The following is a 21,288-nucleotide window of genomic DNA, read 5'->3' as shown; positions in this document are numbered from 1 at the left end:
GTTGCTTAGCTTCAACTGATTTGTGACCTGAGCTCTATGCACAGGACCACGTACCTCCACAGATGGGGTAATAGTCAGGGTATTCCTACTTTTGTTTTGTTAATTGATCAAACCATAATACACCTGACCGACGCGCATGTAACTAAGCTCTGCATTCTGTGGCAAGATGTGAAGTTGGTCGGATGATTCTTAGATCGTTGTCCAATATGAAACCAACAAATCTTTGCGTAAGAATTTGTTATCCTTGATGAACGTTTGTTCATTGTTTAATGCCACACTCAGCAATATCACAGCTATATGACGGTGATCTGTAAATCATCAAATCTGGATAGTCCAGTGATCAACATCATGAGCACCAGTTTACAAATATGGGATGCAACTAGTATCAACCACACAATCTCTGCTAAGGACATGCATGGATTCCTAAGGACTTAACAATCTGTAGTTCAGATCAAAATGAATGACCAAATGTTATAATTTCTGCATCGCATATCATCGCGATGTTAAGATGTGATTTTTGAGAGAGGCAATGAAATAATACTGAACGCAATGTACACATGGCTAATGGGTGATATACAAGTTCCAATGATCATTGCTCCTGTGGCAAATAAATCTTGTCGAATCTCGTCCCAAATCCTTTGGAGTGAGTGAGTATTTTCTATGCTTTTACACCACTTATACCAATATCCCATCAATATCACAGCAGGGGACACTAGAAATGGGCTTCACACATTGCACCCATGTGGGAATTGAACCCAGGTATTCGGTGTGACTAGTGAACATTTTTACCATTAGACTACCCCTCCTGCGCGAATCCTTATGACATATCAATGGGGCACAGTGTTAACAGGTTCCATGCAATAGTTTCAGTATTCCTGTTAGATCATGACAGGATGTGGAGGTCAGCCTGCAGTTATGTGCAGATCTCTTATGACATTTACAAGAACTGACAAACTTAGTACATACACTAAGACACCACTGTCTCAATATTCATAAGACCGAGAAAACATATCGAGTTATAAGAACGTCGAGGCATTAAACCAAGGCATATCATCATATATCACTTTGAAAGAAACCAAAACAAAGAGAATATTGCATGTACATCGGCAATTTAAAAACAACTCAACAATCACATGCTAGTCATGTGATCACACAAAACCCTCATTGGATTCTCTGTTTTCATTAGATACTATAATCAGATCAGTAATGTTTAGTCGTGCCAGAGAACACTTATTTATTAATTCCTTCTTGATCAATCCTAATTAAATAACGAACAAGTGACAACTTCAACTCAATTAGCCCTAATTAGTTTTCACTACAGCATTCCTTTGAACCATGCTGCACTGCGTGTAAACGTGTGGAAACAAACTTATTTCAGAGAGATACTTGTCCATAAAAGTTAGGTGAATAGCATGTTTTCTTGCAAATACCAAGTAGGTTTAGTGCGAGTGTGTGAAGAAATGAAATTAAAAATATCCAGTTCAAATCTTTTGAATGTGAAATTTTCATTACTATCTTGAATCATTTCAGAATTTATTGTTTGTTTTATATGTTGCTGTTTTGAGGTGTTTCTTAACATCAAATTGACCAAAATCGTCCAAAACACACACTCAAAACGTTTTTTGGATGTTATTATCATACCTTCATGTGAAAAACTCAGGTTTCTGCATTAACGCGACCACTGATTGTTGGGACGATGAAATTATACAGACATATCCGAAATATCAAGACATGCGTTAAAAGAGCTTAAATAAAGAGAAACTGTGAAGGATTTTGTCAAAACCAAGATGCCATAACGAGACAACCTAGATATCAAGGAATGAGTTCGACACAACTGTGCTTGACTACTTGTAACATCATCGGAGAGAACAGGCACTTAAACTATTGATCAAGCTGTTATCCATCAACACCAAATCTGTACAACAAAGTTTGGCAAATCAGATGTCTGAGGCACTCATGTTCCCTAATTCAAAACAGTTTCATCCAGAATCTCAGCGTCTGACCAGTAGGACTTAGACAAGTTATATTAATGTAGCTATGACATCATCAATCTATATTTACACCCAATCATGGCACATACAATCCAGATTACAACTGAAACAGTAAGTTACGAGTGTTGTTGAGCTAGGAAGTGTATCCTTAGTCTGCTCTGAAATCATTGTAAACCATACATGGAGCAGGCAGATGCGCAAGGTTTGGTCATAATGAGACGAGCTGTTCTTGTATACAAACACTTGTGCAGATTTTCTCTCCTTCTCTGTTTCAAAATATTCTCTCACTCAACTTTTCCAAATTTCTTTGATAAAGTTTTCAATTTACCACATCGCTCCAAATTCCTCCATTTGTCCTTCAGATTTACCGATGACCTGAACGTCTTTAGATGGGACTTCATAGAGGCCCAGTTCCCCACACCAAACTCTTGAACTGCCTTGAAGAAATCCTCCTCTTCCTTGGGAGTCCAGAACTTCCTGCCACCAACATACCTACCCTTCCTCCTGGGCGATTTTAGCTGCAGGCTCCGTCGCACTTTCAGTTGCCCTTGCAAATGAATTCGTTTTTGGGGTGACACTGTGATACATGTAAAAAAAGAAAATGTTTTTATCAATAAACTCTCTTTGGTTTTTTTCTTAGTTAACACTGTAATAACACTGAATAAGCCTATCTGGACATGACAGTTACTGACAAGAGGATCAATCTACACAACTGGGATGTGGTAACAAATATAATAACCGCATAAATGTCCTTGACCTTTGAAAAACATGGCCAAACATTTCATGTTGACGCGTTTGCAAATCAAGTTGTCTTAGGCTCCAAAACCACACAGTGCATACCATGTTTAATGAGAAATGAATCACTGCCTTTTGAGAAAATGTAAACAGACACAATTTTCTATCACATGAATATATAATTTGGCCCTGAGTTTTCTATAGCACATGCTAACAGAATTCCCTACGATCAAAAGGGAAAATAATTTTCAACGTCGAAGAAGAACATATTTTTCTAGATTTTTAATACATATGAAATTTGAGGTTTGCATGTCACATGTATATTGACATAATTCAGCCCAATCTCAAAACATTCTTATGTCTGCCAATGATTATTTGTTGAAAGAAGACAACTTCGATTTTAACCATCCCCATAGACAGGATCAGGGATAGACAAATCCACAAATCTCCAAGCCTACGCTTAGTAAAAATCTCAAAGGCTGTATATATTATATTAAGAGAACTAAACACAGCAAAGTAGACACAACACAAGGTCCTACCTTCTTCATCAGATCTTTCCTCGTCCGTCAGATCTACGCTCTCTATGTCCTCTGAACTGGACAGGTCATAGACATAGCGGTCCTTTCTGTTAACATTCTTCCTGTAGCGAAACTCCCGAAGTTTGTTAGTAGGACTTGTATGTGGAGACCGTGAAGATCCATCCTTAGACCTGTCGGTAATGTTACGATCTTGGGACTTGTCTTTGTGTTGTGATTGTGGTGTTTTTTCTCCAGAATGTTCTGAATCTGAGGATTTCCCCTTCCTCCTAATGTTGACAGAACTATGTTTAAATTAGTGATATACATTGACTTAATACCTAAATTTATCAATTCCACAAATCAAACACACCATCGGACACTGAGGTATGAACAGCTTAACACAGTTAATGCAAGTTGCTGTCAGCAACGGTAATCAAACATCTTGCACACTGATTATCAAACATCTTGCTCACTGATAATCAAACACCTTGTACATTGAAGATCAATCACCTTGCAAACCGATAATGAAACATTTTGCATGATGAATATCAAACATCTTGCACAACAATCAAACATCTTGCACAACAATCAAACATCTTGCACATTCATATTCACACATTGTGCACATCAACAATTACACACCTTGCACATTGTTTATAAAAGATCTTGCACATCGATAATCAAATAATTCATACTTACACATCTTGTATGATCATATTTGTACATCTTGTGCAAAAATATTGATGCCATTTAAACATTCAGTGTGAACATACAGCCCATATTAAGTCATCTAGTTTCAAGAAGCATAATTACGAAGTCCCTAAATATGGCATTTTAAAGAGAAATTGTTCATTGTGCTAAACATACTTGGTATGCATGAAAACAACAGAGAGCCTCAAATGAACATTGTGGAAAAAAGTTAATCCTCTCTTGTATAAAACACACCAATTTTCATTAGATCTTGAAAACAGTCTAAGTAAACTTAGTCTCAGTGTATTTCGTTATACTCCACCACTGAGTCTAACAAAACCTAGTAGAAGGTTGTGTCAGGTAACCTTTGAGCGACCAGTGACTGTCCAACCAAACGTGAAACCATTAAATAGATTTAACCAATCAGACAACGGCTACTATTTAGGGATCAGAGGGACTTTCAAAATATTCAGGTCACTGACACAGATCTCTCCACAATCAAAAATCTGCATATAACACAATTATTTGACCTGCAGTATATACGCTTCTGTTGACGTGGTTACCATAAGCTAATATTTCCACAAGATGACATCCTTGAATATTGCCAAATACACCATTTTTGACTGTTTACTCGCCGTTGTCATGGTTGTATGTACGCCATGTGCATCACCCGGAAGCAAGCGTACGCTATATAGTATTCAAATTGTTTGGGTATGAACTTTTTCGAGATAAAAAGTTCAAAAGGTATGTGCCAATGTCCACATTCGCGATTTGGTAAGCTGTGTTCTGATTGGTCAATCTCAAAGGTTACCTGACGCGACCTCCCATAAGGTTTTGTTAGACTCAGTGGTGGAGTGTAATGAAATACACTGAGACTAAGTTTACTTAGACTGATCTTGAAAATAATCACAGACTGATTGCTTCTATGATGAGCATTAAATATGACACAAAATAAATCATATTGTCAATTTTGAATCATTTACCTGTTGCTTGATTGTGGGGATGATGAGACTGCTTGCACACCCTGAACAGTTTTCCTGTAGAACATCAGACTAGTAGACATTAATATCTTGCTCATCATCATCATCATCATCATCATCATCATCATCATCATCATCATCATCATCACAATCCCCATCATCATCATCATCATCATCATCATCTTTGACAAAGAGCTGGGTTCAATTGTGAAGAACATCTTATGGCGTCCCCAGTCGCAATATTGGAAAACTGCTAAAATATGTCTGTCCTTAAAGTTCATAGATTAAAGGCATGATCCATACATTCATTGTCGTCATCGTCATCATCGTCATCATCATCATCATCATCATCACAACAAAGACCTGGGTTCGATTCTCCACATGGGTACAATGTGTGAAGAACATTTTTTGGGGTCATGATGTTGGAATATTTTCACAAACACCATAAAATCAAGTGCATTAACTCCATCATTAACTGACCTTAGGGCTTCTGTTGTCTCTGCAAGTCGTTTTCTTGCTTTTTGTGTTGACAGTAACAGTTTTCTTCTTTCTGAAGGACTGAAAAGAAACCAAATCAATAAACTGTCCTGTCTTCATGAACCGTGAAACAACAGAACATTCAGTGACCAGGTGGCTGACACCATTTGGAAACATTCTAAGTCATTAATGAACAATGAGAGACAATCAACAAGTGTTTGAATGAGTTAGTGAGTTAAGTTTCATTCCACACTCAGCAATATTCCAGCTATATGGTGGGGGTCTGTAAATAATCTAGCTGGACAAGACAATCCAGTGACCGAAAGTGATCAACAGCCTGAGCATTGATCTGTGCAACTGGGAACAGATGACATTTGTCAACCAAGTCAGCGAGCTTAACCATCCGATCCCATTAGTCACCTCTTACTATAATCAGAGTCACCTTTTATGGCAAGCATGGGTTGCTGAAGGCCTATTCTACCTTGGTCCTTCACAGGTCTCCAGTATTTGAGGCGACGTGCAAATGTGCTTTCATTGCACACTGGTTCAGATAATGGATGCAGAAAAATAATTCATGCAAAAGTAACTCAGCACACATGCAATTTTCGAAAAAATTAAATCTCATAAAAGTACGCATTCATGTTTGCCTTCTATTGAAAAATTTGACAAAGAGCCAGAGTTGCATATCTTTTGCAGTTTTGATTACTGGGTGTACTCTGAACATGTATAGGGGGCACATGGTATAGACTTCAATAAATGCAAGAACAGACTGAATGCATATTTATTGACCTCTCAAAGCCTGGTTGACAAGTGTCAGTGCCTAATATCTAAAGTTACTCTGAAACAAATTGTTAAAGGACAGCCTAAATTTTACTTCACTTTCACAAAAAATGTTTCAAAATTAGGTATGTGAAGTAGATAGGAATCCTTAAATACATGACATCAGTATGTCACATAAAAAACACTATTTAATATATATATCCAACCACAGACTAACTCACTGCTGCAAAAATAAAGGCCTTTCTGCTTTTACGTCCAACAGAACTTAATACTGACATACCTTGAATTTCTGGGGCTGCCTCTGCCTCTGTCTTGCGAGTCACCATCATCTGCAACAGATGCTATAAGGTAGGTCTGTGTAGCATTGTCTATTTTGTTCATGTTGATATTTAAATATGTAATGTCCTTACTACAAACTTCTGAAAACAGAGATCACACTGGAGTGAGTGAGTTTAGTTTTACATCAAACTTAGCAGTATTCCAGCTATATGGCGGCGGTCTGTAAATAATCGAGTCTGGGCCAGACAATCCAGTGATCAACAACATGAGCATCGATCTGCCCAATTGGGAACTGATGATATGTGTCAACCAAGTCAGCGACTCTGACCACCCAATCCTGCTGGTCGCCTCTTTTGACAAGCATAGTCGCCTTTTATGGCAAGAGTGGGTTGCTGAAGGCCTATTCTACCCTGGGACTTTCACGGGTCGAGATGACACTGGACATGTCCTCATCAGTATTTTTAAAACATAGGGCTTGATTTAAAGAACTTGACTAAACTTGCACCAGACAAAACAAGGTTGCACCAAACAGCAATGCCAATGTATGTAATCATAGGTGACAGAGGAGTGAATGGGGGCAATTGATGACACCTTGGCACAAGCATTGAACCTGCATTCAAAACTGCAGAGGTCCAGTACCAGTTGTCGTTGTATCGGGCTGGCAGTTTCAGATATTTGCAGGCCCTTGTGGCCTTCAGTAAAGTATCTGTCAATTTCCTATTCAACTGGAACTTTCGTGGAGCCTCCATGGTCAATCATATAACGATACCTTACAGCTTTCCTTCCTCTCTGCATAGGAATGTCAACACCAGTTGTCAGCAAATTAAAACTTCTCTATGCATAATATGAATGATGATTGCTGAATGATTTTGTAAATACACTACAGTGTGAAATTAGGCATGGTGTAACCTATTTTGTTTCTACTGGTTTGACTTTAACAAAAAAAGGGGCCTGCAGATTTCATACAGGGCCTGTAGATTTTAAGAACCTGTAAGCAACAGCAGGCTCGTATGGACAACTGGCAAATTAAAGTATTGCAACACTGCATTGAACCCACAGGTGATAGAGGAGTTTAGTGTATGCAGAATTGATGTTACACATTACAAGTTTAGAAGTCTATCTATGAGTTACCTCCCCCTGACTCGTAGTCTATGTTGGAGTTGTTTGTGTCCTGTAATGCTGTTGTAACGATGCCGTTCACCGTCTGAAACCAATCACAGTATGTTCCATCATGTCCTGTCTGAGCCACTGTCTACACAAGATGACTCCATCATTCTTTATGATGGCATGACTGTTATTAAAAAGCATGGGTCCTAAGATCATGTTCTGAATACAATGTTTGGGATTTTTTTTAATATTGTATAATGCTCCACTCGACAATATTCAAAATGAATGGTGGCAATCTGTAAATAATCAAGTCTTAACCAGACTATCGAGGGATTGACGGCATGAACATTGATCTACGCAATTGGGATATAACATGTGTCAGTTAAGTCAGGGAGTCTGACCTGACCATCTGATCCGTTAGTCACTGCTTACAATAAGCATGGGCTGCTGAAAACCAACTCTAATGCTACTCTACCCCCGGTCATCCTCACTCTTCTAAATAATAACGATAACAAGATCTTCAAAACTTCAACTCGTCAATCACCATTCTACAACTGATTTTCTCTGATTCCTCACGTCACCACATATTCCACGCTCCTTCCAAAAAGGACCTCACACCATCTCCATAACAACACAAGAACAGTCTTACTTACATTCTTCGTTGAACACCATCACTCTCTCCAAGATCCATTTCACTTCACAACTGTCCTGTCACAACTCCATGCACCAACTCACACACCAACACTGTCACGAGCACTCAAACAAACCACACACAACACTAACATGGTTTTCACTGGTCTGCAACTCATAATGCAACAAGCAGCTAGCAATGGTAAATTTGGACCAATACTGCCTGAATCTCCTAAATGGAGGCAGTGTGTGCAGTACTGGCAACCAATACTGCCCAAGCAGCACTCCCTTGGAAGGGCTGCATTGATTCAGTTTGATTCATTGAAAATCAAATCTGACACCTTAGTTTCCATTTTCAGTCACCATTAATGCCTTTTCAATTCAATATTTGGATACCAATTTAAATTATTTCCAAACAGCCAGAACGCAAACTAGAGCAGTCTCAAGCACTGAAATAAGGAGAAACATGACTGTTCGATGCAAGGCTAAAATAAAAATTGTTGTTAGTAGACATTTTTGACCTTGGATTTTACGATAAAAAGAATAACTCTGAGAGTGAAATAAAATCTGATGTTTTCATTTGTATGAAGAATCAAATTAAAAATAATCAAATTGAGGGTCTAACATCGAAAATAGAAGCATACACAACTAGGTGAATCATTGCATCTCTACCCCTTGGTTGACAATTTGCTTTTGTAGCACCAATTGGACGTATCAGGTAAAAGTTTCTCCTAGTAGCCAACAAACCTTGTTCCTAAATCTTTCCAGTTTCTTGTTGAACTCATCTCCATTGTTGGGTGAGAGGGTGATGTTTTCACTGCCATGAAGAATTCCTTCACGAGCCGATATAGTCTTGATGTCTTGCAGATTCAGTTTCCTGTGAACATGGTGAAGAATGCACATGCCACGTAGACTTGTCATTTCAAATAATACATGGATGACCGGTTAAATATTTAGCTATGACTCATCTCTTTACTAAAACTTCCAATCTGATACATTTTTAAGAAGTCACATGAAGCCATCTTTTGGACAGTGGACAGGCCAAAAGTACATGGCCACAAACCAACTTCAACTACTGTCGGTAAGCTTAATCTAAAACTGAAAAAAGTTGGATGACAAGATTTTTTGAGACAACATTTTGCTGAAAACGAAATGACACCATAGTATGTGTTTCCTGTAAGTAAATGTTCTCTAGCACAAATTCAAGTCTTTTCAAGCTATAGTTAGGGGTGAAACTGTATACAGTGATTTTAGTAGAAACACACTATTTTGACTTCGATTCAGTATACTATAATGCAATTTAAAAAAATTATCATTATTTTCGGTTTTCATACCGTCATTCAAATGAATCTTTTTAAACTAATATGCATAGAAATGAAATCATTTTGTCATAATCTATGCATTTCTTTTCTTCTATGCATTATGATGATATCTCATGTACCAAAACGGATCGAACCGAAGGTCTTGTACCACAATATGCACTGTACCATGGTAAGAGCAGTTTACCCCTAGTTACTTGGTTACTTTGAAGGCCTTTTTAAGCTTGTGTGACCCGACTTACCTGCGCTTCCTAGGCATTGTCTGATTGATGCTGTCCCTCCGGTCTGTTCCAACATATGCCTTGGCAAGCTGAGACACAGAACGAGGTAAGAGTCAACAACAGAGTGAGTGAGGGAGGGAGGGAGGGAGGGAGGGAGGAAGGAAGGGAGGGAGTTTAGTTTTACGCCGCACTCAACAATATTCCAGCCAAATCCCTACATTCTGTAAATAATCGAGTCTGGGCCAGACGGTGCAGTGATCAACAACATGACCATCGATCTGTCCAAATGGGAACTGATGATATGTGTCAACCAAGTCAGCGAGCCTGACCACCCAATCCCGCTAGTCACCTCTTTTGACAAGCATAGTCGCCTTTTATGGCAAGCATAGGTTGCTGAAGGCCTATTCTACCCCAGACCTTCACAGGTCGTAGTGAATAAGAGGGGTTACCATGGTTGCCACAAACCAAATAAGCTAAGATTCCTGAATACTTGACAACTACTTACAGATGACATGGTTGATGAATAGATGTGAAATTATTGTGATCACGATGAGAGGCATCTGTAACTTTGGTAACTGATAGTACTATTTGTTTTTGAACACTGCACTCTGCAATATTCCAGTTACATGGCAGCAGTAAGTAAATAATTCTGTGGTCTGAGTCTGGACCACAAAATCCAGTGATCAACAGCACGAGCATTGATCTAAGGACTGAGAACACCAATCCTTATCATGATCACCTGTTAATTGTTAGAGACTGCACTCAACATTATTCCAGCTACATGGCTGAGGTCTGTAAAAACATCGAGTCTGACAATCCAGTGATCAAGACAGGAGCATACAGTACCTTCAACAAAAACGGTTCTTCGATGTGATCATGAGTATCAATGATTAGATGTAGAAAGTTCTGCATGATATCCAGGAAGGACCGATATGTCTCCTTCACAAGGTCTTTATGTTTCGAGTTCTTGGACTTCAATACCGCTTGTATGACCGATTTCTTGGTCTGAAATACAAGTACAAGATACAATACTCAGAAAAAGAATTTTTTAAAAATCACACTTACCATACCAGTCACAAATTCAACTAGGGGAATGCTCACAGGTTAGGGCTAGGGGTTGATGATGTTAATAGGGTCACCCAATATTAGGGGGTCAGCAATTTTGTACATATGTACTGGAGATGGGGTGTTGTGTCAGCTGATCTGAATATAGAACAATAGAAACTAACACCTAACAATTAGGGGTGGGGAGGTGGGGTTGGGATGGTAACTGATTTTGTACATGACATCGTACATGCTTTTCCGTTAATAAAATGAATGGTCCCTCAGAAAGTGTCGCAATAAATGATTTTTCAAACTGCAGCAGGGATTGTGAAAGGCATGGGCCATGGGCCATTTTGCACAATGGAATAAAAAATGGCCCATTACAAATATGAAATTACTATTGATACAAGGGCAGTGGCCCATTTTAAATTGAGAAAATAGCTCATAATCCTGAAAATAACCCATTGTCAAAGTTCTCTTTCCCAACCCATGCTGCATCCAACAGACCCTTGTACCTATATTTCTAAAATTTAATGTGTTCTACACAAACATAAATTGTGAAGGAAGCAGACACGAGGGGATGTCAATCAGTTTTGAGCCTTGCATAGAAATACACAAAATATTGGTATGAACCACATTTATTTTTTAACATAGTCCCCTTGTGAGTCAAGACACTTGTTCCATCTTTTCTGCCAGTCGCTGATGCCATCTCTGCAGAAGGCGCCATTTTGGTCCTCAAACCAAGCCTCAGTAGCAGCAATAAGCTCATTATCATCCTGAAATCTACGACCATGCAAGTGTTTCTTGAGATTTGGGAACAGATGATCTGGAGGCTTTGAACTTTTTTGTCCTGGGAGAAGTGACACATTTCCATTCCATGGATTCTTGTTTGCTCTCAGGATCCTAGTGGTGAAGCCAGGTTTCATCACAGGTTACTAGCCTAAAGTGAAAATCTTCTGGATTCTTGTTGTATCTGGTTAGCATGGAGTTGCTTATGGTGACCCTTGTTTGCTTCATTTCATCTGCAAGCATTCTTGACACCCATCTTGCGGACACCTTAGACATGACGAGATGTTCATGAAGAATTGTCTCGATGGATCCGTGTGAAATGCCTGTGGTTTCCACTAACTCGTGGAGTGTGATTCAACGAGTTTCCAGCACAAGTCTATGCACTCTGTCAATGTTTTCCTGTCTAGTGCTTGTTGTTGGGCGACCTGGACGGGGGTCATCTTCAAGACTCTCTCTACCATGCTTAAATTCATTGACCCATCGTTTGCTGGGGGGTCTCTTTCTGTCAATGTGAGCTGTTCAATAACTTCTGAGAGTAGGATACCAAAATCATATCAGCTACACCCCAAGGTTCAATGTCGTACCATAGACTGTGACCCTGGGTATGAAAAATGCTCAAGGTTCAAAACTTATTGACATCCCCTCGTAATTTCTTGTGCAAATCCTGTACAACACAGGACAGTATGGCTGATTGAATGATTACTTAGAATGCCTGTCAACATGGTCAATGAGATTTTCACGTGGTTTTTGACCATGTGCAGGAATAAGAAATTCACACAGTCTGTGGAAATGAGTGAAGCCTGCCAGTTTCCCTGCCAAGGAAGACTTAAATCATGCCTTGAACCTAAAAAATTAAAAGGCCATCAAAGAGGTGGGCGAGCTGTCTAAGGTACCAGACTAGTGATACAGCAAGCTTGGCGGGGTAAAATACAGTGCAGTCAGTGTCCTGCCTCTTTCAGTGTTGTCACAACCCCTAGTGTACAGTACACAACCCTGTGCATTTAAAAGAATCCACGAATCCATTAGTGTATGTCTAGGTGGTGCTTATATGCAAACCCCTAGTTGGGGGTACAGCAACGATCATGAGACTTGGACAAACGTACTGTGTCCTAGTCCACCCAGCTGTGGATGGGTACCCGTAACTTGGCGTAAGGATGGGAAAGTCACATTAACTTAGTCTGCCTGATAGGCTGCAAGAGTTGTATACTGAAAATCTGATGTGCAGTTGTGACTGGCATCCAATGATCAAGGGAAAAAATCAAAGTCCCTTTGAACAGCTGAACTGGATATTGACATTTAATATATGTGTACATTAAAACAGAATGAAACAAAGAAAAATCACTTGATCCCTGCTTAGTGAGTCATCATGGGTTCAAAATTAGGTGTCAGACTGAACATCACTACTGTGCACACAGTCGTTAAACACTGGTATCCCACGTACCTTCAATGTTTCAGACACTGGTTATAAAACTTAAATGATAAATATTCTCCAGATTTTCAAAACATATAATGCTGTATAAACAAGTAATTACCTTTTCAGTGTCAGTCGGATCTGACCACTGCCTGTCGAACACTTCCTGAGCCAGGTCAAACTCTCCAGCACGACAGCAAACATACACAGCCTACAACATGAATGAGTGAGTGAGTGAATAAGTGAGTGAGTGAGCAAGCGAGAGAGAGCGAGAGACATCCTCTTGAGACATGGGAGTATGTTGTTTATCTTGCAGTTTTACGAATAAAGAAACTGCATCAGTTGCTAATGTCTTGATCTAAAAAGCAATATCAATAAGAAACATATTTTAATTTAATTTTCTAGTTTAATTTGAGGTTTCATTTTTTTATGAATATCACCTAGTCCAGAGCCCATCAATAACTGCTGATGCAAGCAAAATCAATCGATTGACCAATTCTTCAATCATCAGCTCTAATACTAATCAAAATAATCAAAGACTGGTTGTAAGAATTAAACGACCAAGCAATTGATCATGTTTTCTCAAAATCAAACACAACAATTTTGGAACACTTGTTTGCTCTAACAATACTATACACATTGTTGGTTTTGTCTGTTGCATGTCATAATATGCTAGCCATCCTTTTAAGATGTAAAATTTGCAACTGGATTTTTTGCAGATTGCCAACAAACTTGAAAGAACTACATGCTTTTTCTAGTACTTTTTGTGCACTGACAGACATAACCAGGAACATTTGATAAAAGACACAAACCAATTATTTTCAGTGATTGATCAGTTATAATGAACCAGTCATCAATTATGAGATTTTCACCAATTCCCAACACTGGTACAAGTCCAGGTAAGATAACATGTATGTCTTGACCTGCGTCATGATGGCAACTCGGTGTTTGGCAGACTGGATCCTGACGTTGGAGGATGTGTCGTAGATCTTGATGATGGAGTCAAACGATGCCAGTACCTCCTCCAAGACTGTGAGATTTGAGGTGCTGGTGTAACGGGCATTGTAGTCCTCGCCGTCAGACAACTTGCACAGAATCAGCAGCAGTTGGACTCGGCTCTTCTTCACAGAGGAATTCTTGAGTGGACGGCACAGTACTCCTGGTGATTGACAGGATAGACAGGATATAGTGTGTTACCTGTACCTTTTACATATTAAGCATGAGACAACTAAACTCTTTGGTGCTGAGGTCGGTTAATCAATGTCCATTAACGTAAGAGCACTAAAATCTGAAAATGATTAGTCGAGTTTTGAGCCCAGGATCTGATATGGACAATAATCAAGATCATTATGGAACTTGTTGTTGCTCATATTGTGATCTTATAATGTTGCCAATTATCATGATTATCACTAGCACAAGGTTCATCTACTTTTAAGATTGTTGTTTAACTCAGCAATATTCCAGTGATATGGAAGCAGTCTGTAAGTGTAAATGATCACGTCTGGAGCATACAATCTAGTGATCAACATCATGAGTATTGAACTACCCAATTGTGACACAATCTTGCTAGTTGACTTCACCTACAAGAATGGGGTGCGGAAGACAGTTTTAACCCAGATATTCACAGGTTTCCAGGTGTAAGAACCTCTGACAGACAAATTGAGAAAAACTATGGGAGCACCTTTAGAATTCAGCACCACAATTTCTCGTGAGGACGTTCCCAGCCGTAGGTCGCATGTCAGTGAGACAGGCAACCAGTTTGTGAGAACCTGTCAGACGCGAACCTGCGACCTACGAATTGTTAGCCTGACAGCTAACTGACTGAGCTACGTCCATATTGCTGCACAATGTGCAAATTTAGCTAGTCATTCCTGTGACGTCACGTAAATGAACAGAAAGAGTCGAATTGGTTGCGGACAATTACAAAGGTTACGGGTAGACTTGGTGCCTCGTGCCTTCAATCTACTGATGGTTGCCGAATGGTCCCGATATCATATGGCACAATCGTCCTATTCCGTAATCTACAAGATACCATGCTGTGTTGAATGAGCCGATATGGTTCAAACTGAACATGGTTGTTGACATCAGGCGTCAGACGTTGATCTCATGGTGCATGCATGAATGACGTGCTTGTATAAAAATCATTGTGTGCTTTCGTGACAGAAAAGTGTTATAGGGAACCCAGTAAGGATAATGTGGATCTCGCTGAGGAATGTGTCAGACATGGGCATGTTTGGTGACGGCACGAGGGTGAGTTAGACTTTTTGAATCATTATTGAAAATATGTAGATCTAGAGGTGAAAGTTGCTGGAGGCCGATTTCCATCAGCCCTAAATTTCGACATTAAACCATTTCATCGTTTATTTAACTTTTGACGTTTTTGGTTTCCCGGTTTTCTTTGTGAACAAAGTATTAAAAAGGAAAGGAAAACAATTGGTACTCATGCATTTACCTACTATATTGGATTAGGTCCCTTACCCTAACCCAAAAACTAACCTTAACCCTAACCCTTGGAATAATTCTAATAAACAGTATATGCTCAAAGAACCGGCACGAAAATGGCCGACGTATCCAGTGTAATGAATTCTTACCGCTTCGAAAAATAAATATTTCCTTGCAATGGTGCAAATTACTGAATGACAAAGATATCTATGAATATTTGTTCACAGTTATAATTCATTTGATCCAAATAGTTACGTTTGAAAGAATGAAACCGAAATATAGAACATATTTAGATTATTTTAATTGACCAAAACTGCGAATAATAAAACATAGCACAATGTGACCAATGTAAGTCATTCTTACTAAATTTAAAAATACAAAATGTATAAATACACAAAATATAACACCTCAGCACCTCTTAATACAAAGAAATATGAGCATATTAGTCAAAAAAGAAAAAATATTTAAAACCGGTGCTTGCGAAAAATTGCGCATCCGCTGGGAACTACTACTGGAAACTCGCAATATTGTTGGGTTTTTGTAATGACATGACTGGTAGAGATGAAACATCAGTGAGCGGAGCTTATACGCACTCGCTGAGCTTGACGACCTTGTCGCTATGCCAGCGTCATAGGGCATTGTTTCAAGAACCTGCTTTTGAACAAAATCACTTGTAATTACGTAAAATAGTATTATGACGTGTCTTTAAAGTTTGTGGCACTGTATTCTAAAGGTATGCCAAAATATGTTGCCTTTAAATATATCAATCAAGAACTTATTTCAAAGGGACAGTATTTGACTGGTTTGGGTATATCTGGAAGACTGAGTTACAAAATCATTATGGCCAGCATGACTGGATTTGCAAAGGATCTGTCAAATCCCAGATTACAACATTAAAATGATAAATGCCTCAGATGTATGAAGTCAGTCACACTTTGCTAATTAGAGACACCTTGCAGAGATCCACCAAACTCGTGAAAAATACATACTTTAAACAGAAATAGCTATATCACAAATTACACACACAAAAAAACACAACCTCCTACAGTGCAAATGGTAACGATATAAACTTGCACCAACATCAGTTCATACAAGAGAACAATATACTAAAGCCTGGCTCAAAGATTCTCAAAACATGTAAACTCAGACTTAGCCGAGAGCCGCGATGCGGTCCTATACAGTCAAGACATGACCCTGCATTGCGGCCGAGAACACCTCCTTCATAAATCCTATTCAGATTCTAGAGGCCGATTCCCGTTCGCATTTTCTTGAGATTTTTTAAATATACTTCCCGTGGGTTTTGGACTGAAAAGTCGATACTGATCTACTCCCAGATACTTTCCCTACACATACACATAACTGTCATGTTTTTATGATCATACGTTTATATGTTAATGGGCATGTTACCCGTAAACTTCATGCTTCAACGAAAGCAAGCTGACATGTTGACATGCTATGCACATGTGCCAAATTTCTATAGTCTGTATTGGAAGATGTTCTTCATTAGTGGTACGCAAAACTCACTCCCATCTCCTGTTTCATGTGCTCGTACTTAGGTTACAATCACTCCGTTAGTCGCCTCTAGCGACAGACAAGTGATGCAGAAAATCAAATCTATCCCAGAACTTTACGGGTGCACAACCTTATAAAATGGATAGAAAATTATTCCGGTACTAAACAAAATGCATAATAGAACACCCTCATTTTTTATGATTAAAAGAAAAATGTAATGACGTCTGAATTCAAATTACCTTGCAACAAGCAATACGTCTACACAAACACAATCAAATTCACACACAGATTAAGTTCAAACATTCATATTATCCGGCAAAATCTTATTTATAAGTGTAAAAACTAATAGTAGTAATAACATTCTTATCTTACACTTAGGTGTGCTTGGATTTTGTTAACAATACAAGAATGTAAATTTGGAGAATGTTTGAAATTCTTGGACATGTGTCGAAGTGAAAAATCATAGTGAAAACGACAAGATCGTGCTCCCTTAAGTGTCCTGAGCACTATATTGTACAAACATAAATGTGCTTGATCCCACCTAAACATCTTTTTCATTTGGATGTGAATGGGATCCTCTATGCAGAGAAAAGCTATAAATCATGACACAAAAACAGATAAATATGTTATACATAAGAGTGATTGTAACCTAAGTACGAGCGCGTGAAACAGGAGATGAGAGTGAGTACCACTAATGAAGAACATCTCCCGATACAGACTATAGAAATTTGGCGCATGTGCATAGCATGTCGACATGTCAGCTCGCTATCGTTGAAGCATGAAGTTTACGGGTAACATGCCCATTAAAGGGGCACTGATGCGGAGCGAATAATGCTTCTCGCTAACGGTCTAATTACGAAAGCAGACCGCAAATTGGTCAGCGCCCACTCCTTCGACCGTGACGGACAAAGGAACTGGGCTCCTGTCCATATTAGCAAAATTTCTTCACTTAAACAGTCAGGAGGCCGGATGCCCATCACATGCCATTTGTTTAAAAATATCCATGGTATTCCTTGTCTGATCGTAACCATATATCCCAGCAGTGTAGTTCTTTTCAGATGCTTGGATGGTATACTTACTGATCCAATTTGATCCTATTTCTGTGTTTTTAACCTCGATATTTAATCATGTTACATGGAAATATGATGTCTACAGGCACGTAGCAAGCCATTTGTTTCAGTACGGAAGATTGCAAAGCTGTATATTTAGGTAGTTTTGAGTGTTGGTTGAGCTGTGATAGCAAATAGCATACGTAAATTTTGGTAGCTATGGTAGCTACAATGGTTTATTATTTATGATAATAAAACACACAGTTGATTTATTTGAATTCGTAAACAAAAAAACGATGACCTTGGCTTTGGTAGAGAAATCTGAAAATTGTCTTACGTAAAAAAAACGTATTTCACTTATTTACCAAAGTACACAGCAAATGCCTGTGTGTATTCCTTATGTAACGAAATTCCGTTGGTATCCTCAAAACAGTTTCGGCCCATAAGTGTTTTCAGGCTGCATGCGACACAGAGATTACATCTTCCTTGCTGTAACTCGCGTTTGATGGTGTAAACCTACACGTGTTATTTGTCATCATTCTCTTGATGGTCAATTCATGAATTTATAACAGGTATAATTAGTAGCAACACCACATCGGTTACTCAACAAAGGTTCCCATTTGGCATTTCTCCTGTCTGGAGTAAATACTCAACATTATAAATTAAGGTCTGTAATGGCAAATGTATTGTATGTTATGTAATATGTGCATGTAAGTGATGCAAGAGGGTTTATCACCTGAGTTACAAAAACAAACATCGATCAAAGGATTAACCGATAACACACTGATTGATTAATTACTTTTGTTCTTCTAGCGGATTTGTCAAAAGGCAGTGTGTGTAGATGACTACACCCTGTCGTAAAGTGTGAGTGCAAAAACAACATCCTCCCATCAAAGAATTAACCACCCTTGCGTTGATTGATTGATTGCTCAATATTGGTCAACTAAATTACTTAGAATAGTGGACATCATACAATTAGTTGCCAGGTGTGCTATCTTGGGAGACCAATGAGAGGTTTATCTAGTTTTCACCAACGAAAGACGTGAAACGATGTGTTACTTTTTCGCAAATGAGACAGTTGTAAGACACGCGACACAGAGCAGGATTGTTTACCAGCTGCAGATGAATGGAATACGATTTCTTTTACGTGGATATTGATGGATACATTTCTGAACAAGGTAGTAGCCTGACACTGTTGCTATAAAATTAGTCTGTTCATTATTTGCATTTTGTTTTAATTTATTTGTTGTAGCATTCAGCAGAATCTGTATGACAGAAAACACACACTAGATCGCGTATGTGTGTGAAATAGGATCCACATTGGCAATCTATACAATGTATAAATGTTGCTGTTATGTTAGAAATTTACTATGAGTATAAGCAAATCGTGTGTTCTTTTATTAATTTTCAGAATCATACAAATATGACAATAAACTAATTAGGGTTATGAGACAAAATATAGAGACGTACATTGGCTTCGTTATTTTTCCGTCCTAATAGTTTTTTACCATTTCTACCACTGGCAGATGATTAACCTTCAAAGTGTTTCATTTGTTTTCATAATACATTTGTAATGAAGTACAATTGACTTCACCTCAGTTTATATGTCTATAATTAAACTATCAATTGCGCTTACGGACTGCGCAGCAGAGGTCACGAGCCAGTCACGAATTCTGGGATATCATCCGGGTACTCACGGGAGAAAAACAATAACAAAAGTTTACACCAGTCCACGGAAAATGCTCCGCATCAGTGCCCCTTTAATATATAAACGTATGATCATTAAAACATGACAGTTATGTGTATGTGTAGGGAAAGTATCTGGGAGTAGATTGGTATCGACTTTTCAGTCCAAAACCCACGGGAAGTATATTTAAAAAATCTAAAAAAAATACGAGGGGTAATCGGCCGCTAGAATCTGAATTGGATTTATGAAGGAGGTGTTCTCAGCCACGATGCAGGGTCATGCCTTGACTGTATAGGACCGCATCGCGGCTCTCGGCTAAGTTCAAGTAATCCATACACCACTACAATAATCAGACAGTCTGTTCTGACCAAAATCTATATTCATCCTCAGTAGCCATCATATCATGGCATCTCTTCCTGCCATGTTGGAGTAACCCTAGCATGCAGTAAACGTAATAACAGTCACTCGTAGGGGAAGCTTATTTTCACAATCAGTTAGCAAATCAATGTAAGACGTCTTTCATGCTGACACCCAAATATGTAAGAGAAATACATGTCAAATCGTGCCGAAACATAAATGGTCTGCTAATCCATTCACTCTAAATTTCCAGAATCAATTCAGTGAAGCCTCCGCTACCGAAAACTGGACAACCACACAACTATTTGGGAGTACTTCATTAACTAAGTTACCTTGAATCAAATCTCGAGTAGCAAATGCATCCACGGACCCCTTTTCCCTAAATTCTTTCCATGCCGTGTAACAAGCGAAATCAAGCAGCCATTCGTTTACTGTTGATTCGATAGATTCTTTATCTTCCCGCGAGTTCAGGGAAGCCGCCATGTTTTCGACGGTATTTACTCACAGAGGAACATGATACAGGCTTCAAACGAATAGCAATGTATATGCGCCTTTTTACTTCACTTTCACCATTCCATATTTCACGTTTAACCAAAACAAGAGCAGGTCAGGAAGAGACGTTAATAATTATAGTAGTTATAATTTTTAATCTTTCTTAAGTATAATCTTTAATCATTCACATATTTTACAATCAGTGTACAGTTTCACAAACAAGTTTTCACTATTTAAACCAACCATTCAATTATGTATATGGTACATTTGTGTGAACTGGCTTTAGTGAACTTTTATAGTACCAGATACAACATTCTTAATTTTCTTATGGATATACATCGTGTATTTTAACAAGGTGAAATCAAGACAAGCCAAAAACAAGTGCCATAGGTTAACGTTTATCAGACAGGCGCGACCAAGGTTGGAACAAACGACCTTCAGTAACTTTGTCGGAAACACAAACGTTTTGATATTCATGATAACATCATTGTCTCACTCGAGGATCTACTCTCGGTAGCAGACACACTCGCAGCACCATGAGCCTACAACGTTCTGCACGTCCACAAGTAACCCATGAAGATCCTGGTTAAAACTGGTCTTCAGAAACACATACTTGTGAGAGGTGGAGTGAGTATAGTCTTACGTCACGCTCGGCAACATTCCAGCTATATAGGGGCGATCGGTAAATAATCGAGTCTGCACCAGACAATCCAGTGATCAATATCATGGGCACCAGTCTCACGATCAATCTCTTACGACAAGCATGGGTTACTGAAGG

At 38.8% G+C, this 21,288-nt stretch overlaps 1 protein-coding gene across 1 annotated transcript; it reads right to left on the bottom strand.

Annotated features, from left to right (window-relative positions):
* Positions 1-2,114: 2,114 nt before the first annotated feature.
* On the bottom strand, positions 2,115-20,505 carry LOC137265491 (telomeric repeat-binding factor 2-like). Its single transcript, XM_067800902.1, has 12 exons — positions 20,351-20,505; positions 13,895-14,130; positions 13,093-13,182; positions 10,574-10,732; positions 9,749-9,816; positions 8,935-9,064; positions 7,582-7,654; positions 6,452-6,500; positions 5,395-5,472; positions 4,918-4,971; positions 3,266-3,531; positions 2,115-2,568 (listed from the first exon to the last, which is right to left on the bottom strand). Exons 1-12 carry the CDS (start codon positions 20,499-20,501, stop codon positions 2,276-2,278), a joined length of 1,647 nt encoding a protein of 548 aa, XP_067657003.1. The 5' UTR covers positions 20,502-20,505; the 3' UTR covers positions 2,115-2,275.
* Between the last annotated feature and the right edge of the window lie 783 nt (positions 20,506-21,288).

Source organism: Haliotis asinina, chromosome 15 (genome assembly GCF_037392515.1).
Source record: "Haliotis asinina isolate JCU_RB_2024 chromosome 15, JCU_Hal_asi_v2, whole genome shotgun sequence".
NCBI lineage: Eukaryota > Metazoa > Mollusca > Gastropoda > Lepetellida > Haliotidae > Haliotis > Haliotis asinina.
Note: the sequence above shows the minus strand (reverse complement) of the source record. Positions and strands in the feature narration are given on the sequence as shown.